We start from the raw sequence: 26,469 nt of genomic DNA on the forward strand, positions 1-26,469 counted from the left end.
ATGCCGGTATCTGCGCTGTGTGCTGGGCTAATTGGAAATTTCATTGGAAGTATTAGTTGGAAAAACGCTTCCTGTAAATGCGTATCGCACAGATAAATGGAGTAACAGAAAGGAGGGGGGCACAGAGGACTTCACACGGCGTTCAAGCGATGGTCAGTCAACTCAAGTGGACTTTACGCTTCAGGAGTGCCAATAATGCGTCTTATTATTATTATTATTATCACAGACACTGCGAAGTAACCCACAAGGGACAAGTCAACGCGTCTGCGAGACAGAATAAAAAGTGAGCTGATCCGCTCCTTCAGAGAGGACGCACACGGGACTTGGAGCACCGGATCTTTGAGCTGTTTGTCAACTCTCTCCCTGCAGTCGGCCGGTGTTCAGAGGATGGCCACAGATGCTCAGTGAATACTCATATGACTTCAGAAGCTTTGATGTGTCCAACAGAAGAGAAGACTTTAAGGGGACATATTTCTGACCGGACAGAAGCAGGATCCTAAAGTTCACTATTTCCATTTCCATCATTGTTGGGACAAACGGAACCTAATCATACAGTAGCCTATTTGAAAAGGCTACATTGACCTGAAGGTATTTACATTTTTATTTTCTCATCACTTATGTCTTTGGTTAGATAACAAACATTTTTGTTTTAATGTATTGCTCTTATGTGTTGTGTAGCCTATATGTAAATTGTTCTTAACTCTCTTTAGCTAAATAAATCTTGAAATTCCTAAATAAATAAAATGTAGAGACACAATAGTGTGACTAAGACATAGTCTACAGGCTACTAATAAACATGTAGCCTACTTTTATGAATATATGCCCAAAATAGCATTCAGTGAATTACCTCAAAAACGATTAAAAAAAATTGGCCGAACTACAATTTCGAAAACTTTGAAGTTATTACGAATATGAAGCAGGTGTGTGACATACAATCAGGTTTAGGGAATTAATAACGTCTAAGTGGTTGCACAAATTCCATCAATTGTGACTCCATGTAATGTATAATTACTTGTCAACTGAGTCTATATGGGATTTTCTGCAAATGAAAGATGAAGCAAAATGCATAAGAAATATACTTGGACAGCTTTGTGGTTCACAGAGAAATTAATGTCCATCAATCCGAAGTGTAATTGTGTTTTTCAGCGGGTGTAGGCCTAATGGACATCTGGGTCTTTCAATTACAGGAGAAGCACCTTGATTTATCATTCATGCTCGATCTCTCTTGCAGGTCTCCGGTTCAACTTTGTTCCCAAAGGCGACAGAGAAGGAGTTCCCTTGTTCTCCTCTCTTTCCACGGAAGCTATGAACGGACTGCGTAAGCACGTCACTATGGTACTGGTGCTACTGATGTGCGCACTGACCGGACACTGTAGCAAGAGCGCGCCCTCGGCGGCCCCGGCGTCGGCTGCAGACTACAGGGACGCGCAGCAGGACTTGAGGCGGATGGTAGAGATCGTGAAGCACGTGGAGCAGAGCCTGGGTCGCCACAGCGCGAAAACGGCAGCCCCGTTAACGGCGAGGACCTCTCCGGTGAGGAGCTCTCTGGTGGAACCAAAGGATTTACGCAACTTGAAAAAAGACAGAGGGGATCAGGTTGTCGGTGAGTGGCGGCTTGTCGTCTGGGCGGGACCCTTATATTGGATTGAAAAGGATGCTGTAGCCTATAATGAAGGATGTAGCCTACTGGAATATTACACATATTGCAAAGTCATTGTAGACTGATGGAACTAAAACGGGATAAAGCTAAAAGGCTGTTGCAGCCAAATAACCTTACTTCCTTTACTTACCTTACGCTATCTAGCCATGCAGATATTTGGTTGGGGGAGGCAGAAATCTCAGAACCTGGACAAATTTAACCAAAAGTATCTGCATGGCTAGATACCACCTGAGGCAGGTGAGAAAATGTGTTTTTCAATTATAATGATTTCCTTTTTCCTTGTTTGTGTTTGCCTCTCACTGAATATCAAAGTTTACTGGATGCCCATGAGAAAAAAAAGGCTTTTTAAAAGGCAGCTATTGGTTAAACCTGACACTTCCTTCCCATCTTCTCTCTTCCCACAGTCGTATTCCCCAGAGATCTCAGAAAGAAGGAGAAATTCTTAAAACATATAACAGGTGAGGTCACTTCTGTGTCACTGGTGCTTGAGTGTCCTGGGGCAAGAGTGTGAGAAAGTCAGAGAGGCATGTTTTGAAAAATGTGTTATGGGATTGCTGAGGCAATAATACAAGACAAGTGAACGCTGGCCTTGCATACTGTAATGGCTGTAAAACAGATGTTCGTGCAGGTGGCTGCAGAGCTGGAAATGTTCTCATAGGCTGCCTGTCTTCTCTTTCAGGTCCGCTATACTTCAGTCCCAAGTGCAGGAAGCATGTGTACAGACTCTACCACCACACCAGAGACTGCACCATTCCTGCATGTAAGCTCTCACACAATGAGGAAAGACTCTCTGTCAGTCCAATGTCAACACAATGTGTGAAAAGCTTCCACCATACCAAATCTCTCTGTTTTCTTTTCTTAGACTTCAAAAGATGTGCGCGGCTTCTCACAAGACTAGCTGGCAGCCCACAGTGCACAGAGGGGTAGCACACACAAGGTACTATAACATATATTCTTACTTCTAACTAAAACAAATGGTTTATGATGTTTAAGGTCAAGGGGAGACACTGCAGGTGAATAAGGCAAACAAATGTACTAATAGATATCACTTCCCCAGTTTCCACTTACCTGAAAGAAGACATGTAATGGAAGCAAAGTAGCCCAAACTCTCAAAAGAACACCAGTGCATGAAAAAGACAATGCTTCTGCCTGTAGTGTCTCCCCTCAAAGATAAGATGTGTACATAGAACATATGTGCAACAAGTGCAAGTGTGTTTTACTTGCTAGATTTATCCAGGTGGGCCAGAGCAAGTATCAAAGAGTTTATTACAAGTTGGCAGAGGTGTAGGAGGTTTTCAGATCATCTACCTGACTAAAAACACAACAATGTAAAATATGCTGTTACAAGTAAAAGTCCTGCATTGAAAATGATATTTACGTAAAAGTGCACAAGTATAATTAGCTAAATATACTTAAAGTAAAGTTTTGTTACTTTAATACAGAATCCTGTGCAAATAAGGGCTGAACCTTATTGTGTAAAGATCACATTGTAAATCACGGTGATATGCGTGTTGTGTCGATACACAGCCTTAGCTGCAGCACAGGAACTTGATTTATTGTGAATTGTTTTTTGGACGGCAAATATTGTGTTAAGTACTGCCAACTTGGAGACCGTGCTGAAATTCATTTCCTCTTCATTGCAGGTTGAAACCAAAAAACAAGTTCTCCACGAGAAAAAAAAACATGGGGGAAAAAAGGGCCCCGGGACAGTGAGAGGGAAGCCTAAAAATGACATTAGGCACAGTACTGCCCTTCAGGGAGGCGTGGATTACTGCCTCCCACCGCTCTGCCTGGGCCTCGATGGTTGGCTATCACCACGAGGGAGGCAACCAGCCAACAAAGCCAGACCAATATAAAGATGGTGGAACTTAACAGTGGAGACAGAAGCAAGTGGCTGAGAGAAACAAAAATGGGGCCAATTTTGCAGCTGGCATCCAAAAAAAACGATGTTGCTAAAACAAAAAAAAGGGATTGCATATTTTCATTTTGCTCATTTCTTTAAGAAAAGAGCAAAATCCAAATGTACTGTTTTTCATTTGCTCTGTACGAGTGTTGTGGGTTGAGCCTAACCCTTCTACTGTACTACCCGTTACGCAGACAAAAAGCTCTCACAGACCTCCTGGCATCAGTCACAGCATAGTTTCACCCATGTGTGCTCACACTGAGAAAAGACCTGTGATTAAATTATTAATTGCATGAACATTTCTCTGCGTCTTTGCAAGACATGTTTAAAAAAAGGAAGTGGCGGTTGTATGTCACAGCCCTCCTATGGATCTTGGTAGAGCATGGTAAAGTCTATATTTATATTTTTGAGTTGTCACAAGGTTTCACTGTATAAACTATAGGCCATATGAGACAAGAGAATATGTACATATTGTAAAGCGAAGCATAAGAGGAATCCATCTATCTACCATAAATTAAAGTGGCTGGCATTTATCAAATGGCTGTAATATATATATATATATATATATATATATATATATATATATATATATATATATATATATATATATATATGTATGTGTGTGTATATATATATGTATATATATGTGTATATATATATATATGTATATATATATATATATATATATATATATATATATATGAAAAAATGAAATATATTTAAATAAATTATAAGATTGATACAAATATGAGTGGTCTTTGTTGATTTGGGCAGTATTTTCTCTTATGTGCCAGTCTTGAAATGTGGAATACTCCCTGAATGATCACATGACTGGGCCGAGACCTGCGACTACAGATCTGGTGAGCTTCCAACTGCAGTTCAACATATTTCAGTCACTAAAACATTCATAGTGGGAAAGAAGTTCATTTTTAAAAGGGCCGAATTGCAAAACAACTTATTTTGCTGCTTTACTTCGGTGGAACCTTTTTAGTTTTATTTTCAATTTTGAGATATGCATCATAAAAAAAAAAATCACATGATAGGACATGTAACAATGACATACTTTTCTTTCTATGTTAAATGAGAAAAATTACTTTTTTACAAAAGAGAAATAACATTTACAAAAACAATGTCCCGATTACTTTATATACAATGAATCTACAGACCTCCCTCTACTTCGTGCCAAAAATATAGTTCCTATGAGCAGTGTTGACGGTGTATTCTGTAAGATTATCCAGTGTCATTTCAGTGACATAAACCCATGTCAAAAGGGAAATTGTAGTTTTTAGATTATGGTTAATGAATGGATTAAAAAAAAGGAGGTTGGCGCTTTAGAGCTGCTGGTAGACGGATTCCAGCTACCAGCAGCTTTCAGTCTTTAAGTTAAACTAACCAGCTTGTGAACTCTATATTTAGCATATTTAGTACAGATATGAGAGTGGTATACATCTGCTCATCTATCTCTCTGCAAGAAAGCCAATAAGCATATTTTCCAAAATGTCAAAAATATTCCTTTAATTGAAATTCATAGCCATTAGGATGTTTGGTCTCCTTGCAGCGCTTGTGTTACGGACATAGGGATCAACTTTTCCTCATGTTCTTCATTTCAGAACAAAATAAAGCACAGATGAGATTGGGCCACATTGTGTCCAAAAAAACCAATAGGCCCTTTGTAATTCACCAAGACAAGAAAATAGATGCATCTGCATCATTGATCTCTGCTTCCCATGAAATACACTTCACAGTGAACGCCCTACTTGACAACTATTCAAGGAAACCACCCTAGAACAAAATTCCAGCCTTGTTTAATGATTTACAGCCTGTTCCCAATGTTCTATCACTCGCCGTGATGAAACCACAAATAGACCGTGAGAAGATGGATCAGTTAATAGTCATTTGTATAAGAACTGATGATAACCACCATTTAAATAGTGGTATAAGGAGAGTAATGTTACATGGAAATGAGGACAAACAGATGGGGTTTTTCCTCATTTGTGTCTTTTAATATTTATCAGATATACTCAATATCTAATATTTGTAAGAATAGCTTGTTAATAAGACAAACAAGAACATAACCAGACCACCAAGTGTCCAATAAAATATCCAGGAAGATTATAATTTAGGCTAGCGTTAACCCGTGTCAGCCTTTGACCTCAGAGAAGTCCAGTCATGCATCATCGTCTGCAGGATATCTTCATTCACATACAAGTTTTAGCTTAGTCAAAATGTTAAGATGAAATGATTTGTGAGTGAAAATAAGTCTCAGATAGTCAAAGTCATTTATCCATTTTATTAATCACCTGAATTCTTCAAATTTTTTCCAAGCAGCATCTTTTTAAATGAACACAATGTTATTACTTTGTTTGACATTTACAACACTGAGACAAATGTGTTTTCTGGTGTTTTCAGTGACATCCACAAGAGGGTTACAGTATACTAGTGAGTGCTTATGTGACAGTCAAAGCATATTTGGTAAATCTTTCAAATTCAACAGATTCCACAAAGATAGTTTAAGGTTGGATGTTGTTAGGAGTTCATTTCCAGGAATGCTTTGCAGCAACGTACACACTGTTCATACACCTTTTCAAAGTCCTCGTCACTCCCCTAAGAGATAAAAAAGGAAAAAAAAAGAGAAATTAAAATGTGTTTCAGCCAAGTACCGAGCTGAATCATTGAATACATCTGTTTGATTTTTTTTTTTTTGGTAGCTGAGAATCTGACATCCAATAATAAAACACAAAACAAAACACATAAAATGTCAGTTTCTTACTCAATCATTAAATGATTTTCAGCTCACATTCCAAATAGTTTTGGGAGTGAAGAAAACATATCCCAGACCCTTCGACAGAACACCTAAAGCAGGCCTATTCAATTAGCGGCCCGTGGGATGGATACGGCCCATCTGAACTTTTTTATGGCCCGCAAGAGGTTGCCTGCAAATCGGACTGGCATATATAGCATAAATAAAACTAAAAGCATGATTCACACCAAATGCGGCGAAAACGCAGGTGTTTCCATCCCACTCCGAGCTGCAGCGGCGTCCGGGAAAAAACGCACTGCACGCTGCACGCTGTGTTGGCGGGCCAGAGAGAAAATCACACCCTTACTTTAGCTCGGCACGCTAATAACACGTATCAAGATGTCTCTCTCCAAGCCAAAGAAACCTAGAGTTGATTCTGAAAATCATCACTTCCAGAGCGAATGGACGGACACATTGATTTACTTTGCCAGCTGCAACAAGTAAAAAACTGGTGTGTTTATCGTGCGACTAATGTATTTCCGTGATGAAAGAATATAACGTGAAGAGGCACTACAAGTCAAGTCACGGCTCGTTTTCTGCTTTATGATTCAAACAAGCCTACTTACTGTTAAATTGTAAAAGTGTATAAGATATGTATGTTATTGTGAGTCTGATGCTACTGTTTTACTATGTTCTATTTAGTATTTCATTTTATGGATATGGACTTGTTTTCAAAAGCACCTTATGTATGCTTGGAAGTGTTGAGGATATTATAAACAGGGCTACTTACTGGTAATGTGGTGAATACTGTTTTATTATATTCATCTTTTCTTTCTACATTAGTGGACATGGAGTTGTTGGGAAAACATCTCATGTCTCCTTGGTTTTCAAGATGCAACATTTTGCACTTTTGTGTGAAGCCTTGTAGCCGCAGCTTTCCTACTGTTTTGAATGGACTGGTTGCTTTCTGTAATGAATTAAGGTGATACAAATAACGAGAAAAAAGGGGATGCACGTGACTAGTTAACTTCATGTATTACTAACTACTAACACTACTGTAAGTAAGAGTTATTTGTAGTGATTCATTGACAGAGTTTTGTGTGGCCCACAAACCCCCAGTGGTTTTCCTGTTCGGCCCACTTGCTAATGAAGTTGAATAGCCTGGACCTAAAGTATAAGCTTTGATATTTGGTAAATAGCATTTCCTCAGAGACAAATACACGGCCTAAAGCAGCAGGAGTACTTCGGAAATTGTCTTTGTTGATTTGGGCAGTATTTTCTCTTATGTGCCAGTCTTGAAATGTGGAATACTCCCTGAATGATCACATGACTGGGCCGAGACCTGCGACTACAGATCTGGTGAGCTTCCAACTGCAGTTCAACATATTTCAGTCACTAAAACATTCATAGTGGGAAAGAAGTTCCTTTTTAAAAGGGCCGAATTGCAAAACAACTTATTTTGCTGCTTTACTTCGGTGGAACCTTTTTAGTTTTATTTTCAATTTTGAGATATGCATCATAAAAAAAAAATCACATTTTATGACATACTTTTCTTTCTATGTTAAATGAGAAAAATAACTTTTTTACAAAAGAGAAATAACATTTACAAAAACAATGTCCCGATTACTTTATATACAATGAATCTACAGACCTCCCTCTACTTCGTGCCAAAAATATAGTTCCTATGAGCAGTGTTGACGGTGTATTCTGTAGATTATCCAGTGTAATTTCAGTGACATAAACCCATGTCAAAAGGGAAATTGTAGTTTTTAGATTATGGTTAATGAATGGATTAAAAAAAAGGAGGTTGGCGCTTTAGAGCTGCTGGTAGACGGATTCCAGCTACCAGCAGCTTTCAGTCTTTAAGTTAAACTAACCAGCTTGTGAACTCTATATTTAGCATATTTAGTACAGATATGAGAGTGGTATACATCTGCTCATCTATCTCTCTGCAAGAAAGCCAATAAGCATATTTTCCAAAATGTCAAAAATATTCCTTTAATTGAAATTCATAGCCATTAGGATGTTTGGTCTCCTTGCAGCGCTTGTGTTACGGACATAGGGATCAACTTTTCCTCATGTTCTTCATTTCAGAACAAAATAAAGCACAGATGAGATTGGGCCACATTGTGTCCAAAAAAAACAATAGGCCCTTTGTAATTCACCAAGACAAGAAAATAGATGCATCTGCATCATTGATCTCTGCTTCCCATGAAATACACTTCACAGCAGGAGTACTTCGGAAATTCTGTTTTCGAAGATTCAAAGTGGTTGGCTTTTGCAGAATTTTTGACAGATTTGTACAGAAAGCCTGTCGGCACAAAGTGCAGCTGAGGCTCTTATTAAGTCATTAGTTTGGCAGGTACGTATTGAAATGTTGACGACGCGAGATGAAAAGTCAGAACACCAAGGTCATTACAATTCATCCTCTGGGGAATATGAACGTCTGAACCAAACTCCAAACGAATCCATCCAACGGTTGTCAAGATATATCAATAACAACCGCACATGTCAACCTCGTGGCGGCACTAGAGGAAAAGTCAGGAGATCCCCAAGGTCATTAGAATTCATCCTCTGGGCACCTTGATATGTAATACATTCATGACCAATGCATCCAAAAAAGGAAAAACTGTTGAAAAGTTATGATGTAAGGACAGGAGGTATGTAAGTGAGAGCCATGACAAGTAATCAAGCCCTGTTAAGAAAATAATGAGTAATATAGCAACAGTCTAGTAATAACACAGACAAATGACATTGAGAAAAAAGTCATGCTGCGAGTTTGGCATTATAATCACGTCTTCATTTACCCTGACACATTAACAGTGACTGTCTGGCTCCTCTTTACTCACTCTGCTGTCCTGCCATGTGGTTGCTCTCTGAGGGACCACAATCTGTCAAGTATCCAAACCACACTGAGTATAAAGAGCATTCATTCACGCCTTCTTTTGGCAAAGGAAGCTCCAGTAGACACACTCATGCTAATTGCAACAAAAAGAACAGCAGTGTTCAAAGTCAAAATCTGACACAAGAAATTACAGTCACATCTATTGTGGTGGACCGTGACTTCCTCTTCCCGCCACATCACTGATAGTGTTATGGTTACACAGCATGGAACAGCATTGCACACATTCATTATTACTATTACAGCTCTGGCTGCACATGTTCCATCAAGCCCACAGAAGTTGATTAGCATTAATTCAAATACGTTTAAAAATGAAAAGTTGGAGCATCTTTTTTAATATATACTGACAGCACATCATCGTCTCATTAAATGGTCAAACTTTTACTCCCTCCACTTTCTGTTTTATAACCCTCAAGATAAAAAGCAGCCAAGGACCCATGGCCAAATCATTTGGCAGGACCTTCAACCGCAGAGAAATCACATGAGGAGCAAAGGAGATGAGTGAAGCAACGCAAACCAATCTGAACCAGAAGATGTTTCTTATAGTGATATCTAAGAAAGTCAAATAAAAGTAATTTATTGCAGTGTGCGCTGGGCTGGAAGGCTTCGATATGTTGTATTCCAGTTATAGTTTACCCACTTATTCAAATCAAGTGAACGAGGAGTTGACAGCGATGCCATTTCCTCGTTACAGTCCACTCCAAGTTTGTATTGGGTGCCGTTTCCTGAAACGTGCCTGGACATGATCCCACTTCTCTCCGTGGAGAGTAAATTGTCTCCAGAGCTACGACATGCACCTGAAGAAAGACACGTCCTGTCCAAAACTGTTGTCTGGAACAGGTGCACAGTTTATTACATTTGTCTGTTATTTCCAGACACTTTGTACATTCCCCTCGCACCATCAATGCGACGGGAAAGAGTTTATTTTGTGATTCAATCTCCTCTCAAACCTTGAATGTATGTGTCCCAAAGTCTGAGACTGTGGGCCTCCGCTCAGACAAAGCTTGGAAAAAGGGTAAAATGCACGCGTGGCTGGAGCGGCTACGTCAACATAGCACCGAGAAGCTCGGATTACTAAAACACGGAGGGGGTGTGACCATATTCTTCGCATTACCCCGTTAATTCTTCACATAGAAAATAGTTGTTTGCTATGTTAATGCTCTGAATGTAGTGTACTAGAACCTTGAAGAATCATCTTTAGGATGCTTGAAAATACTCAACATGAGAATTTACTTACATAATATGGGTCTTTGATGATGAGCTGCTTCTGCGGGTCGTATGAACCGAGGAGCTCAATCTTTGCTTCGCCGTCTTTCGCAAGTTTTGCTTTCCTGTTCAGTTCACTATGAAGACATGAGAAAAAGCATTTAACCAGCAGAACAGAAGAAAAAACTTAACATGAACAGAGTTCCTTTTGTCTAAGACAGGGTCTCATTTTCTTAGTCTGGTCAGCTTAACATTGGTGGTGGTGGTGGGGGGGGGGGGGGAACATAATGTGTGAGAGAAAGGGGGAAAAAGCAAAGACGAGGCATCCAAAGAACTCGGTAAGCTGCTTACAGATCAGATCTGCCATAGGCATGTGATCTCAAAATGATCCCTAAACGTTCAAAGTATCAAAAAAATATCCCTCCCCCTGACCTTTGGAAAGAGCTTAAGAGAGGATATTGCTAATTAAAGGGACAGCATTCACCTACACGTTAGTTATAGCCCGATGTAACCCCCATTATGATCACTATCAAGGCTGTTAGTACGAAAACCTAATTTTACATCTTTCAAGGCAACTTTTAGTTGACATTTAGTAGACATTGAACACATGACACCAGTGCTTTCAGTGACTGTTTCTACCTGCAGGGAGACACATTCACAGAAATAATAAACACTGTTGCTGTGGGCTGAAATAAACTTACGTCAAATTGCTCTCATCCATGCAGAGAATGTAGTCAAAGCTCTTGAAATCTTCCTTAGTCACCTGCAAGTGAAGAAAAATGCAGTTAAAAATCTGTGTGTGAACAGATTATATATATATATATATATATATATATATATATATATATATATATATATATATATAAATTATGGGCCTTCTGAGAGGGTTCAATGTTATGCAGTACAAATCAATCATTTCCAATACAATAAAGAGAGCATGGTCATTCAAAGTTATATTCCTTACATTTTTCATGAAATCAAACCCTGATAATTTTGAACACGAACACGAACACACACACACACGTTATCCAGTGTTAAAGTTTTTTATTTGATCTAATTGATCACAGACTCACACTTTATTGCTCACGCTCTTAACCCTGTTACAGAGTTGCATTGAAGTGTTTCTGGAGTTTTTGACCTCTGGCGTTGCAGGATTTCCAACAAACAAAAAAAAAATTAGCAAATGTTTTTTGAAGAAGGAAATGTATTCCACATGTTTGTTAGACCTCAAGGATACACACAATGAGAAGTAAAACTGAATGTAAACATTTTGTTTGTTTGGAAGAAAACTCCACAGGGCAGTTAATGCGCATTAATAGCTTTCAACTGACAAAACAAGCGGTGTCTTTAATTGTGAAGCAGTCACAACAGAATGTAGTTATCACCAAGGTTAGCGCTGACGCTTGTTCATCAAAAGGGAACTACAAAACTGACATTTTTGTTAGTCAGTTTATTTCAGGTTTTGCAAGGGAGTAATGAAACCATATGAGCCGGGAGATGAAGAGTAACATGCAACAGGTCGCCAGCTACTCAGCAAGGTAACCGACTTTACTGTGATCTGCTGCTATGTGGAAAACTGCTGGTGCCGTGTGCAGCATGAAATCAGATTATTGTTGACTGACGTCTTTGCTAAAAGATCTTGAGTCTGTTTAGCTGAACTGTAAACAGATGCCCAATCCTCGTTTTGTTTCTAACAAAAAATCCGCACAAGGACTTTTTTAATTTTTTTATGTAGTACTGAACCGCACTTGCTGTTTTTACGGTAACCACGGGTGTTGCCAAATCAACCAGTTCTGAAATCTTAAGGATAACAACTTTAACATGAACGTAAACTCGCAGATAACTGGGTTATGAAAGGCATCTAAGCTGCACGTGTGTAAGCATGTGGAGGGGCGTTTAGCAAAGTGTTTACTGTTCTCTGTGATGATATAATGGAACAAGCAGAAATAAGGAACCAGGCTGTCCCCTGAATAGTTTTTGAGTCAGTTTATAGGATTGCCAACATCGTAGCCAAGTCAGCAGGAGACAAATGCAAGACGAGAGGAACAGCAGACATGAGTAAATACTCCTGCGATGTTCCTGATGTTTACATACACATTAGATCAGAGACAGCTGTGGTCACTCATGCAACAGCGGAGTAGTAATGAGAGGTTTACTACGACTGTTTTTAATACATGTTTATATAGCAAGCGTGTCTGATTATAGCCATAAAAGGTCTGATCACTTTATTTTCTATTTGAACACCCTCACACCTTTTCTCTCACATAGGGCGGTAATCTGTGATGGTGATAATTACAGCAGCTGTTGATCTCTCTGCTCATGTCTACTAACTGAAACAGTGGTAATCCCCTATAAAATAAAAATAAAAAAAGGCTTTCTGAAATATCTGGCTGAGAGTGAGCTGGGAAGCTGTTATTGTAAATAAGGAATGCGCAGGGAGACACACAAAGCAAGTTCAGTAAGTTCAAAAGACCATAAAACCCTGAGAAAATGTGAAGGCTTGTTTTTGTACAATTGTGTAAAGATTATCCGTTTCAGAGTCCTAGTATTTTGCATGTCGACTCATTGAATATACAAGAGCCATCTTTAGAGTTATTATTAAAAATGTGTAATATAAAATCTCTCTATAGACGTTTTAATTATATACCATTTATTTAATGTTTTTATGAGTGTGGTATAAGTATTACTAAATATTCTAATACATTTCATTTTAGATTTTTTTATATATATATATATATATATACACTATCTTATAATATTACATGTAAGCAAACAAACAAAAAAACAAATATATATATATATATATATATAAAGTTGACATATACGTATATAATGACCAATTAAACGTCATAGTTTAAAACATTGGCAACAACTCAATGATAACACATTGATGAGTATGAAATATGGTCGTGTCACCATTTTTGATAAGGCATTAAACGCTCCAAACTATTTGGATCACTTTCGGAGCATGTTTGCTTAACCATTACTGTGTGTAGTTTCCAAAACATCTCAGTCTGCTTGGATATTGTCAGCGGTAGAAGTTCAGCCAAGTTCACAGAGTACCAAATTTGGGAGGGAATAAAGGAAAATTTAGAGGGTGGGAGCAAAAGCCAACGATAGAAATTAAACGAGTGATAAGGAAAAGAGCAAAGAGCAAAAGCTTGTCAAAGCTCATTGTGTGGATCTGAGTGGGTTTAAGCCAGGGGTTGAGCCTCCCCATGCCCGCTTTGAGGAGATTAGACGAGGGTCTGACTGGTGTGCAGAGAGACAAACCAACGAGACGGAAGATCTCAAGCACACAGTGAAACCCCCAAGTTCTCTCAGGGGAACATAAGAAGGCACCGAGGCTAAGCTGCTAGCACAGCATAAAGCCCGAAGGCTGTATACAGGCAAACGTCTTACACACGGGTGTAATCATTTAACACAGCAGTATGGAGACAGGCCTGGCCAACAGGTTCACTTTCACACAATCAAATACACACAACAGATATTTCCAAAATAATAACACTACCGTCTCAAAATCCATCAGAATACTTGTTAAATTAGGAAAATTGTCATTTTGAATTGAACAATTATGAATTACCATGGACTATATTACCTAGTACACATATTTTAACTGTTTAAGTAGCACATACATTTTAGGTACTTAAACAGGCCTAAATATACTGTAGAAATAGAATATTTAGGGATACTTTTGTATTTAAATACTAGCAATAATACTAGAAATAATATAAAAATAATAGCTTCCCTATAAGAATATCTTTGTTTAAGTAAAACTGAAGTAAAGCCTAAAATATGGAGGGCTGTTGCTTTGTCACTGGATTAGCTGCAGTTCATATTTGAAGTTTAAACCTGTGTTGTCTGAAACGCGTCATGTGATCTCCCATGGTTGAACCGCCTGCTGTGTCCTGTAGATTTCCCCGACCTATCACAAGAGGTCACTATATCTGAGGTTTAAGGTAAGTCTGTAAGTATACCCTGGTTATAAAAGGGCATTTCCAGTGTTCATATAATTTAATAGACGATGTAAATTAATATCTTTCACATAATGTGCCATCATAAATGACACAAATATAGTTTAAGAACATTTAAAACACATCTGTCACATATTTCTTTCCCAAAACAAGAGTCATGGTTTAAATTATTTTTTTAAATCTGAAATTACATTTTTTAAACAAATGTTCTATTCAACCATTTGCAAAGGAAAACAAGAAAATTGACCATACATCACTATTACACAGACGGGTGGTTTTTGGCTTTCCTCTGAATCGTTGGCCGGACCTTACATTAAGTTTAGCTGCAGTTCAGATGAAACCTGTAGTTGTTTCGACAGAGCAACCGTGTGGAGCTTTGCATGCAGCTGCCCGTTAAACCCCTAAAAGTAGCCAGTCAGTTTACCTTTATTAAATTGGAAAAAGCTACAGTAAACTAGTGTTATACTAAGTGACAGAGCAACAGCACCTGGATGCCTTCATCTTAACCAACATCACATTCATACACACAAACATGAATGAGGTGAGAGGAGCCACGGGACATCTGGTTGTACCTGTCGGGCACTGTGGCGTGACTCAATGCCATGCATCCTTAGGCAGGCCAGACCACGGGCATCCGGTGAGCTGCCTATATTCCAGTCAGATGTGGCACCACTGTCTATGACCCACTGTAACAACAGAGAACAAAAAAGGGGGCGCTAACTACGACTAAGAGAGATAGAAGTGGATGGTCGTACCTGCCTGGCCACATGCTTCATGGGCACCCCATGATTCTTCATGCAGGCTTGACCGCGGTGGTCTGGAGGGTTTCCTATCTCATAGGTGGAGGTGGCAGCACTGTCTATCCTCCACTAGACAGAGCAGAGCACGGGGAACAATAACACAGCAAATTGATTCATACTTTTACGTATTCGTCAAATTTGTCAATGCCAACATCAGCCAAAGATTGTCAGTAGATGATATATTGGGCCAATACCTGTATGATAAATACTGTGTTGTACGATGTTATAATGAATTAATGATGACATTACCTTATCAACAACGCCAGCATCTGTTGCCATCTTTCTGAAGACTGCTTCAGCAATAGGGGATCTGCAAATATTCCCTGTTGAAAACCAAAAAAAAACATAACAAGCTTTAATGCCATGTTTTCAAACACTAAAAGAGTTTATGAACTGTTTTAAACTAAACTGTAACACTTACGGTATTTACCAACACACAGACATTCAATACAAAGTGAACATAATATTTGGTACTTTTTTAAAAATATATAAAAGGTGCACAGATAAATAATATACAGTGCATCGTACAACAAAATAGCACAATACAATTAACAGTGCAAAGGAGATTAGATTATCTGAGTCAAAATACAGGTCAATATTAGGGACAGTGTCTCAAAAATCACTGACCCACAACATGCAATGTTTGTTATTATTTCAAAGTTTTGGGCAAACTTCATGTAGTGTTTATTTTTTATGTGTTCTTTAAGTGTCTGCTGGGATAACACACACACACACACACACACACACACACACACACCTGGTGATGCAGTTGTGCTTAATGGCAGAAAAGAAGCCATTGGGGTAAAACTTTTCAAATATTTTGTTAATTCAAACTTAATTCAGAATATAATAATACGCAGCGGGAGACAATTAAAAGAGATTTTACTCTACTGTTTATATACCCAGGTAGCTACTGTAGCGGTTCCTTTAATATCTATGGTTGTATTGAGCCATTGCTAACATGGAGGGAAATCAATAAGGAAGGCTACATGTCAATGATTTACAGGACTATTGCACCAATTTGAGGAAGTAACTTAATTGTATTTATATCGAATTCCGCAGCTAAACCAAAGCAAACATTCCCATCTGGTATTTCTAAACTGAATGTCCAGGTACCACACAGGTGTATGGTGATATCCCTTTATAAAATGACATCAGCCGTGGCTTTCACGATCACCTGTCACAAACGGTAAAGTACAACAAACTAACTAAAAAACACACGAATATGTTTTAAATCACACCTGGCTGAACAACAATTGTGCAAAAGTGCAGAAACTTACTAGTAAACTAATTAAAATGGCTTTAGTGAGAAGTTTAAAGTTTACAGTAACAATTTAGCTAACGTTAGCTGAAACATTTTAGCTAGCGCTCTTAAGTAAATCTAACAACTCAATAAACTACTAAAATACTATTTATTGGAATACTTGGATGTATGTGATTTTTGTTTCATACTGTCACACTTTGTTGAGATTAAACTATCTTATTTGGTGTAAAATCAAATCTCTTACCCAAGCAGACGAACAAAGCTGACTTCGTTTGAGTGGCCGCCATGTTGAACTGAAGGGTCCTGTATGACACCGCGGTAACGGCTAACTAGTGCCTGAACAAAACGTTATATAAATATATATAAAGTTAGAAAACCTTTTAAAGCTACGGTTAGACTATGTATAGATATTGTGAAAATGCTGTTTTTAAGTGTTAAAATCTCACATTTATTTAAGTCATCCATCATGATTTTGAGAATATCTGTAAAACTTAAAATACGTTATCCTTGTTAGAATAAGATAACAATAAAATAAAATAGAACCTTATTAATCCCTAAACCAGAGATTTTTTTTAAATGACAAAAAATTACAACAGCATAAGAATGAAAAACACAACAGGTAATACAAAAAGTAATACTGAAGCCAGTGCAAAATAGGATAGCAAGGAGAGTAAGAGACTGTAAATGAGTAAAATAAGTAAACTAAAATAGAAAAGCAAATTACAACAAGATAATAATAATAATAATAATAATAATAATAATAATAATAATAATAATAATAATAAAACAAGAGTAAGAGTATAAGAATTAATACTAGCACCTGTGCAAAATTGAATAACAGTAAAAGTAAGATACATTTAGTAAACTAATTAAACTAGAATAGAAAGGTAATATTGAATACTGAGTGTAATATTGGCAATGGTAATAAAAGTCATTGCACATGATCTTGAAAAGAATTATACTGCACATGATATGTATATTATTGTTTTTCTCAGTATCTGATTTTTCAGAAGGGGGAGGAGGAGTTGTGCAGTTTGATGGCCACTGCTAGAAAATACCTCCTGTGGCATTCTGTGGTGCTCCTGGTCGTCTCAATCTACGGAGCAAAGGTGCTCTGATGTGGCAAGCATGGAGTTGAGAGGCATTTTCCATAACTGAGTAGTTTCCTCAGCATCCTTCTTTCTGACACCTCCACCAAAATCTCCAATTCTGCTCCCAGGACAGAACCAGTTTTCCTGAGGACCTTATTTAGCTTTTTAATAACAGGTGCTGTTTTGCCAGAAGCATTTTGTTAAGCTTTTGTCAAGTTTTCTTCCCTACACTTCAGAAAAACTTTTAAGTTTGGTAGATTTTTTCACAGCTATTTTTACTCATTATCTTGTAAACTAACATTTAAAATGAGGCTAATTGTCATGCATGTATGCAAATATAACATTAACAATGACCAACTACAAAATCAAAATGCTGCTTACAAATAATTAATCAGTTATAGTAATTCAATAATGATATACTGTAGTACTCAGAAGAGCACCATTCTACTTAACAAGTAGTCGACTGCAATTTTTGATTAATAAATGCATTTTACTAATGTAGACTGCAGGTTCATTCTTGTTACGATGACTTGTTTTTGACAGGAAAGACATTTTCTTTGATGATATGAAACACATTAGTCTGGCTCTCAATACGCACAACCATTTTATTGCAAGATGAGTCAATCCTAGCTTTGAAGTGCTTAATCGGAAAATGTGAGAAAACAAAAACTATCAACTTGTGAAATAAATTCTCAGGTCCCTCCTTGATGTAAATTAGAGACACAATCTGGCTACAGTCGATCCATTAAGTGATGTACGTGTAGTCATTGAATCCATACTTTCTTATTCTGAGTAAGGCCTTGCTGAGTCCAGTTAACTAGTTCTATGCCAAAGTATCTGAGAGAAAAAACGTTGTGAGGTGCTTGTGTAAATGTCACTACCACTGTGCTTCTAATATAATGCCTTCAAATGTTCAACTGTGCTCAGACATTCTTGTTTAAAGTGGTGTGGTTGTTTTTCCAATGTAGGCCAGGCCACATGGGCGTTTGAGCATATCCATCACGTTATTGGTGTTGCATGTTTTGACACCCTTGAGGTTCAAATAGTTACTTGTTGTGGGTGATTGAAAGTAGTGGCTTTATGTGGGAAATTGCATTGTGGGCCGTTACCACATCTGTAATAGCCGTCAGGGATAGTCTCAAAAATTGAGTCTGGGTCATTGGTGGAAGGTTGCCTTTCACCAGCAGGCTTCTCAGATTGGGTCATCTCTTGTAAACAATCCCAGGTTGTGTGGTAAAGCAATTGTTGAGTGCTGGTTACAATTATATATATATATATATATACTGCCAGTGTTTTCCAATAATGGATTGAAGTTCCCTGCCAAGGGGTGATTACTGGATTACAGTCAGCAGCCTGGGCTTGGAAATGTCGGAGCTATGGATGTGGTGAATGTGACTGGGACATAAACAGACTCCTCTTGAGTCAAAAAGCAGATTCGGATTTTGAAATTACAAGAGTTTTGTAGTGGCAATGGCACGCCTCCTTCCATTACTACTGCATTACTACTACTGCTGCTGTAATTCAAGGTAGCGAAGCTCTAATGGACTCAAAAGTGGTTTCTGAACAATTGGACGAAATATGCCAAAAAATTCCAAGACTCTGTGCTGGACCTTTTAGAGGTAAAATCACCTTTATCCCCCATAAATATAGAAATGCATCAATAGACATATATTCCAGAATAGTCGAGAAGGATTATTACTTTACAGGGCATTTAGTGGACGCTAAATCTGGAGCAATGTGGGGTTAAGTACCTTGCTCAGTGGCACAATGGTGGCAGCCCTGGTATTGAACTCACAGCCTTCTAGTGTTTTGTTTGGAAGGCGTACCAATAGAGGTGATGTGAGGATGTCTCCCTTCTTCTAAGCAAAAAGAGAGAACAAAAATGTCTTCCAGTTTTGCTTCTCTGTACTGTGTAAGAGGAAATCTTGAAGATGCACATTGATGACATTTTCTTTCTTTGGAAAGCGTCAGAAACCCGACTGAATGAGTTCTATAACTTTATCAACAATAACTGAAATTCACCATTGATAATAAGATCACTTTTTAGACATCCTTGTCTTCGGGTACTCAAACAGACTTGGTTCTAACCTATACCGTAAACGCACTGACAGAATCTCTGTGACACATGAAAAATCTTTCCATCACATTCCCGGGCCGAGTACAACGTATTTGAAGGTGTGTCTGAAGAAGAGCTTGATGGTCAAAACGTCACTGGTTGTAACAAAATGTATGTTCTTGGGAGCGTTGTGTAGTGTAAGAGACCCAATGATTCTTGTGTGATGTTAATGTAGATTTAACCCACCTAAAGAGTCAGTGGATGGACTTCAGCTTTGTCTGCCTCTCAGTTTGCTCCCTGTTACTAATGAACTCATTACTCATAACTCAATATCCTGATGTATTTAGCTTGGATCCTCTTCTTAGCCTGTGATGGGGACTATTTGTTATTAGAACCAATAAGGACGAGAGGGCCGACAGTCTGGAATTGGACGAGCAGATTGTGGAGCGATGCTCATAATGCACACAAGTTGAAAAGGACACTCTAAGGTTTGTAGGTTGATTGAATGAATGGACTTTCCAAAATGTTGCTTAAAAGAAATGTAACCAGTAAATCACTGTTTAGATTCCTGTTTGAGTTTTCTGAAATGATCTTCACTGTTTCATTGACAGGGACTAATGCCTATGGAATGTCTGAGGATGTTTGTTTCCGTATAAATTATACGTGGGGGGAAAACCTGAGGGAAAAAGATTCAAATGTTTCACATTTAACAATGAGATGCAGATGTAAATGATGCTCTAAACTCTTCCTCTTCCATGCCAACCCTGTACCTGGACATTAACAGAAATGTGTAATTTCTTTTTGTTTAATTTCAAACTAGTAAAATGAAAGGTTCTGGAAAAGTAATTATACTGGCTGAAGGCAACAACAAATAACTGATCCCAGCACAAGGGCTGTCTTTTAATTGAGGTGTACCAGAGTAATCACTGTAGATCTGTTTTCTCCCTGGCTCCTCAAAACCAGCTGCAGATTTTATAGGATCTCTTAAGTCAATGTATAATGCATTCACCTGCCTATATCTGTCTATATATTTCTTGACTTTTTGACTTTTTGCAATATATCAGAGAGCTTTAATCGATTGTCTTATTGGAAAATGCAACTAAAAACACATTTCTTTCAAGTTACAGTCAAAAGGATGAAAGGAACTCCATTAAATCAGAATATGGTATTGCCTGTATTTGTTTTCTGTAAACAAGGAAAGAAAACCACATTACAAAAAGAAGTCGAGCTGTAAAGAATGGCTGCAATGTTTTTTAATGGATTTAATGGTCTTAACTGTTGTTAAAAGAGCATTAACTTGATCTTGGAAAATGTTTCCGAATTGAGTGAGGAAATAGCAGCTTTTCATTATTGGCCATAACCTCTCATTAGCGAATTCACATTCTCAAAACCGTTTATGCAGTTTTCATAACACCTCTATTCTATGATCAGTGAACACAGTTCAACATTTTTGCAGCCCTGTTTTCTCTCACCATCACCCCCCACCTTTACTGTGCACATCTGCAGCACAAGCTCATAACATCTACGGTCAAAGCCACACATTTTTACAAACTGAAGTTAGAATTTGTCTCTTTTTGTGTGTTAGGAAATATACAGTTGCAAATTCACCACAAACTACATCCCTCAAAATGATAATACAGAATCAACACTTGCAACTGAACAGTATAACCTTTATTAAAGGACGCTTGTATTAGACTGAATTAGTTTAAGATAGGTGTACCTAATAAACTGGTAACTGAGTGAAGAGATTCAGAATATTCTTGGTAGGTGACAAAGTCAATCATAATCCTTCCCTGGTTGTCTTTATCTGATTTGCCATCACAAAGTTTGCTTTTCATCTGCTCCACATTATATTGATTCGAGTGATGCACGTTACTGGTGTTCTGCTACAGAACTTATCCATGTGACTATGAACACTTTCATCTGGTGTCAATAACTTTATATCAACAGGGATCTCAAGGAATCTGTGTCTGTTGTTAATGCTAGTGTTCTTAAACATAAATCTAATCTAACTATAAAGCAAGAGGTCTCTGTCTGTCTGTCTTGTCCGCCGCAGAACCGTTCATCCGATTAATTTCTCATTTGGTGTACTGTTGGACGCCCAAGGACATGCAGTGATGAAATTGTTGCAACATAGACATGTTCAATATTAATAAACTTTGAATAAACAATTGAGCAGCTGTGCAGCAGCAGAGGCGGAGCTTCAGGGTTGTGAATGAGGACTGGGTCGAGCATCTCGTCCTCAGCGGGCTTTTAGAGTGCGGCTGCAGTTCACTTTTGCCGCTAGATGCTGGATATACTAATGTGACAAGTCAGGCGGGAGGAAAGTAAAGAGGTGACATAAAACGGCATGTTTCTCCTAATGGAAAGGTTTTGGGCCGTTGAAGCGTGTTTGACCTTGTCGGCTTCTTTAACTTACAACACTAACAACGTTACCACTTGCAAAATACCTCCGCTAATAAAATCTATGTTTATAACCACGTTGGTCATGTCGAAGCAAGCGATTAATATGTCTATTTGGAAACTGTTTGTAATGAGTGTCATACATGAAGGAAAAAATGTTTCATGAGTCTTTTTGTTTGACTTTCACAGTTTGGTTCTGACATTGCAATGACATTGGTTTTGGCCATATCCCTGTGAACATTTTTAATTACTTCAGTGTGAATGTGGCGAAAACAACATTTATTGGTTGTTCACAAAGAAATTCTTTGTGTTCGTGTTCATTGCACCGCAAGATTTATATATCTACTAAAGTGAGATTTCTTTATTTATATTTAATATTAGTTTGGACCTGTTTTGAGTAAACCAGACGGTCTACATTGTTATGACCTAGCTCTTACCCCATAACAAACGCATGATAAAGTTTTAACAAAAGATGTTAACCCAAATGGAACTAAATTAAAGGGCCAAATATGTATCATCAAGAGGTACTGTATGGATGACGTGAGTGTGCATGAGTGATGTATGTATAAACTGACACGCTTCACAACTTTTGATGTCGGTTTTTTTAAGTCTGTGAATAAAATGTATTCTCCCTACAAAGTTAGATGGAGGCCAAAAGGAAATGATTAAGTAATAATAAATTATAACATTATAACACCACTCCAGCAGTCATCCTGCAAACAAAGTTGTTTTCTGAAATACAGTAAGATGAGCTTGTGATAAATAGACACTGACTAATTGAGTGGGAAGTGACCTTAAATTACCACTGCATGCATAATTACCAATTATCAGTTACTTTGCATAACATTCAAACAATAACTGCAAGTAAAAGATGCTTGCAGCAATTATATCTCTTAATTTGCAAGCGTTCTTTTAATTGAGTCAGCCAGTTTCATTCACGTCGCAAGGATGGACGGTAATTATTGTGAATGACTCAATAAAAACACAATTAGCAGATGATGCAGTGTCACATTAAAGTGTAGAATGTGTTTTTCCAACTAGCAGCATAAGTTATGAATTAAGTAAAAGTGAGAGGGCTCAGGGGAGAAGTGACTGATTGTGACTGTGTTCGTGTTTACTCTGCTCCCCTCCATCCCTCCCAGAGTCTGCTCCCTCTATCTTTTTTCTAATTAAGCAGAAACAGGTTTTACCAATCAGTCAGACAACATGCAGATCAAAAGCAGATACAACCAGGAACCCTGAGCCAAAGTGCAGATAGGGATGGGTTTGTGCGTATGATTATCTGTGTGTTTAACAGATGTGTGTTCATGTATGCTTGATGGTTCTATCATTTGTTGTTTTGACAACTACAGGATGGATTGACATGAAATTTAGTGCACACTTTGTTCCTCTCAGGATACAATGTAATAACTTTTGGTCATCCCTTAGCTTTTCATCTAGTGCCATTATTAGGTTACAATTTATGAACAAAACGATTTCCCTTAAGCCTCAGAGGTATATTTATATTCAGTGCTAATTAGCAAATGTTAGCATGCTAACACGCTAACATAAGATGATTAGAAGATGCATGTTAGCATTGTCGCTGTGTGCATGTTAGCATTTAGCAAATACAGCCACAAAAGCCGCTAGCATGGCTTTAGACTTGTAGTCTTGTTCAGAGAAGCCAGTTTAAACATTGTAGTATAAAAATGACTTGTGATATTGTCTTGCGTAGCTCTACTCAAGCACAACTTCTTGTCATGAATGAGGTCATAATTGCATTTTAAGCGGAGGTCAAGGAAGGATAAAGTCCAGATAAAAATTGCAGAATCCTCAAATGAACTGCTCAGTTCTGATTTCAGGGAAGCCAATCAAAATAAATCACACAAATGAATATGTGCAACACCCTGAAAAACAGATGTGGTATGATAATTATGTACAAGCATTAAACAAAATGAACAAAATATGAGTAGCCTACGTGTAGATGATTTGAGGGGGATCATTAAAAACGCCTTAAGCTCTTTGGTTTCTGTTGGCGCTTTCTGTTGGCCCTGTTAAACTTACAAGCATAAAGACACCGATGGTTGATGATTGAATTTGATATGAAATGTTTGCTTTGAAAAGAAAGTAAAGGAACTAGAACATATATAAAACTGTATTATAATGACTTTCACATTGTGTGCAATCTTTGGTGATCTGATATCTTTAAGTTCAGTTTGTAGAAAAGCCAAGAGGGTTTCAATAAACTTGTTGAATACTACTGTGCCAGTGTTGTGCGTTTAGATTTTGAAGTGAATATTATAAAAACATGTGCATCATCTAAGCCAGGGGTGTCAAACTCATTTTAGTTCAGGGGCCACATACAGTTTGATCTCAAGTAGGCAGTAAATTCAGAGCATAATAACCTATAAATAACGACAACTCCAAATGTTTCCTTTTGTTTTAGTGCAAAAAAGCACAAGTACATTCTGAAAATGTTCACATTTAATGGATTATCTTTTTACAAAATATTATGAACAACCTGAAATTTCTTTAAAAAGAAAACTGCAATTTCAACAATATTATGCCTATTATGTAAATGTTTATCATTTACACATGTGCATTACAACTTACAGATCACAGTGTATCTACAAAAGGCACAAAACATTTCGTCACAGGAGTCTGGAACTGAACAATATAGTATTTTACTTTATGATCAAAACAACAACATTTCACACTTTGCAAAGTCATCCTGCGGGCAGGATTGGACCCTCTGGCGGGCCGGTTTTGACCCGTGAGCCGTATGTTTGACACCCCTGATCTAAACACTCAGTGGCATCTACCCACGTCCTGTGAAAGATACAGCCAGAATATATTTTTAAAGCCATTAAGGAAGAAAGGAGATGGATGGAAATGTCAGCTGATCGACCACTCACTGTTATTTATTCCTGTAGCATTGGTCTAGTTTGGCTTCAGGAACAGCATTGCCTATACCACTAGTGATAATCTATGATCTTTTTGATGTTGAAAACCCTCAACTGGGCCTGCAGTTAAGATGTGGAAAATTATCAAAACAAAATCACTAACTCGCTCAGCAACACTCGATGGAAAGGGTGTAAAAATGTTGTGTAGAGCCGAGCCATGCGGAAATGAAACAGATAGTTTTGCTGTAACCTCATATTCTGCTGCCAACTGTTTTTTTTTAACAATTATCCTTAATCCCAATTCTTTCATTACAAACATGTTGCATCAGCTGCTCCAGCTCTCCATAACAATACCACCATTATTTATTTAATCTTTATTTAATCATTATTTTAATCCCATTGAGATTAAAATGTCTTTTTTACAAGAGAGACCTGAAAACGAGAAACATTCACAAGAACAGAATCAGCCAAACAGAAATCACACAACTGCACAATAAACAAGAAATTGAAAACAGTTAAAAGAATCATAAAAATAAAAATCAGATAATAAAGCTTTAAATCTTCAAGGGGATGTACAATAAGACTTGTTTGAGGGCAGTTTGCAGCTCATTCCATTTAAAAGGTGCACAATACCTTAAAACAGTTCTGCCAACAGTTACGCGTCCATGAGGAATATCTATTAGGTTATTGGAACGTGTACTGTTACTAGATTTAAATGAGAGAAGAGATGTGAGGTAGTTTCAAAGCTTCAACAATAGAGCTTTATAAATGAATAACATGAGTTCGCTTTTTCTTCTTGACTGTAATGAGGTCCATCCAACCGTTCGATACAGAGAACAATGATGAGTCCGAAATTTGTCATTTGTGATAAAGCTTAATGCACTATATCTCCATAGTCAAGGACAGACATGAAGCTGTTAACACTAAACAAGAAGCCTAGTTTTATTTTTAATATGAATCATGACTCGAGCCACATTTCTAATTATTTGACTCAAGGATATTGCTAAAAGTTTTAAAAGTTTTACTGGAACTGGCAGACTGAGGACGAATCAGGGCCTTGGCTGTGATACTACACGAGCAAATCTTAACAATGTTCACATACATACACAATTAGACATGTATCATTGTCACTGGTGATTTTATGTTTTTAATGAACAATTGTGTATTTATTCATGTTACAATATGCACACATGAAAAAACTCCAGTATGGTGCAGACCACCAAGGCATTTAGTGGAAACTGAGTCCAGCTGAGCACATTATACACTACAAAACTATATTTTCACCATTTATTATTCATTGTGTCATTTTTTAACAAGCATTTGGTTGGAATCAGGTGTGTGTCTTACAACTGCTTGTGCTGTTTACTTTTACCTCATTTGTATTGTTAGCTCATAACCCTAAAATGGGACTTGTTTACAAGACAAAGGGCCATGTGCTGGTTGACTACACAAATGTCAAATTAGTGTTCTCGGGTGTTTTACACCTGCGACTGTTAGGATCCAATTAAACCTCAGAATAAAGTTAGTTTCAGTTTCTTTTTCAAACCAATGGACTCATCTATATATACAGTTATTGATAACTAAAATC

At 37.7% G+C, this 26,469-nt stretch overlaps 2 protein-coding genes across 3 annotated transcripts; one reads left to right on the forward strand and one right to left on the reverse strand.

The window, feature by feature from the left end:
• Positions 1-152: 152 nt before the first annotated feature.
• On the forward strand, positions 153-4,101 carry alkal2a (ALK and LTK ligand 2a). The gene is made up of 6 exons (XM_029425502.1): positions 153-588; positions 1,232-1,603; positions 2,065-2,118; positions 2,340-2,420; positions 2,523-2,597; positions 3,304-4,101. The coding sequence occupies exons 2-5, from the start codon at positions 1,306-1,308 to the stop codon at positions 2,585-2,587; spliced, it is 498 nt and encodes a 165-aa protein (XP_029281362.1). The 5' UTR covers positions 153-588; positions 1,232-1,305; the 3' UTR covers positions 2,588-2,597; positions 3,304-4,101.
• Positions 4,102-5,833: 1,732 nt separating this feature from the next.
• Positions 5,834-16,778, reverse strand: acp1 (acid phosphatase 1). 2 transcript variants are annotated; one of them, XM_029425747.1, is made up of 6 exons: positions 16,694-16,778; positions 15,435-15,508; positions 14,958-15,071; positions 11,113-11,174; positions 10,443-10,548; positions 5,834-6,167 (listed from the first exon to the last, which is right to left on the reverse strand). In XM_029425747.1, the coding sequence occupies exons 1-6, from the start codon at positions 16,734-16,736 to the stop codon at positions 6,090-6,092; spliced, it is 477 nt and encodes a 158-aa protein (XP_029281607.1). In that variant the 5' UTR covers positions 16,737-16,778; the 3' UTR covers positions 5,834-6,089. The 2 variants fall into 2 exon arrangements, with proteins under 2 accessions (XP_029281607.1, XP_029281608.1); XM_029425748.1 differs by lacking the exon at positions 14,958-15,071 and adding an exon at positions 15,141-15,254.
• Between the last annotated feature and the right edge of the window lie 9,691 nt (positions 16,779-26,469).

This window comes from Cottoperca gobio, chromosome 24, assembly GCF_900634415.1.
Source record: "Cottoperca gobio chromosome 24, fCotGob3.1, whole genome shotgun sequence".
In the NCBI taxonomy this organism is placed as follows: Eukaryota; Metazoa; Chordata; class Actinopteri; order Perciformes; family Bovichtidae; genus Cottoperca; species Cottoperca gobio.

What these genes read in the sequence shown, in the direction of transcription:
- alkal2a (XM_029425502.1), top strand. Translation starts at nt 1,306, where the DNA reads ATGAACGGACTGCGTAAGCACGTCACTATGGTACTGGTGCTACTGATG. An exon ending in CAGAGGGGATCAGGTTGTCG is followed by an intron (nt 1,604 to 2,064) that starts GTGAGTGGCGGC and finishes CTCTTCCCACAG; the next exon opens with TCGTATTCCCCAGAGATCTC. An exon ending in ATTCTTAAAACATATAACAG is followed by an intron (nt 2,119 to 2,339) that starts GTGAGGTCACTT and finishes CTTCTCTTTCAG; the next exon opens with GTCCGCTATACTTCAGTCCC.
- acp1 (XM_029425747.1), bottom strand. Translation starts at nt 16,736, where the DNA reads ATGGCGGCCACTCAAACGAAGTCAGCTTTGTTCGTCTGCTTGG. An exon ending in ATGCTGGCGTTGTTGATAAG is followed by an intron (nt 15,072 to 15,434) that starts GTAATGTCATCA and finishes CTGTTGTTACAG; the next exon opens with TGGGTCATAGACAGTGGTGC. An exon ending in ATGGATGAGAGCAATTTGAC is followed by an intron (nt 10,549 to 11,112) that starts GTAAGTTTATTT and finishes ATGTCTTCATAG; the next exon opens with TGAACTGAACAGGAAAGCAA.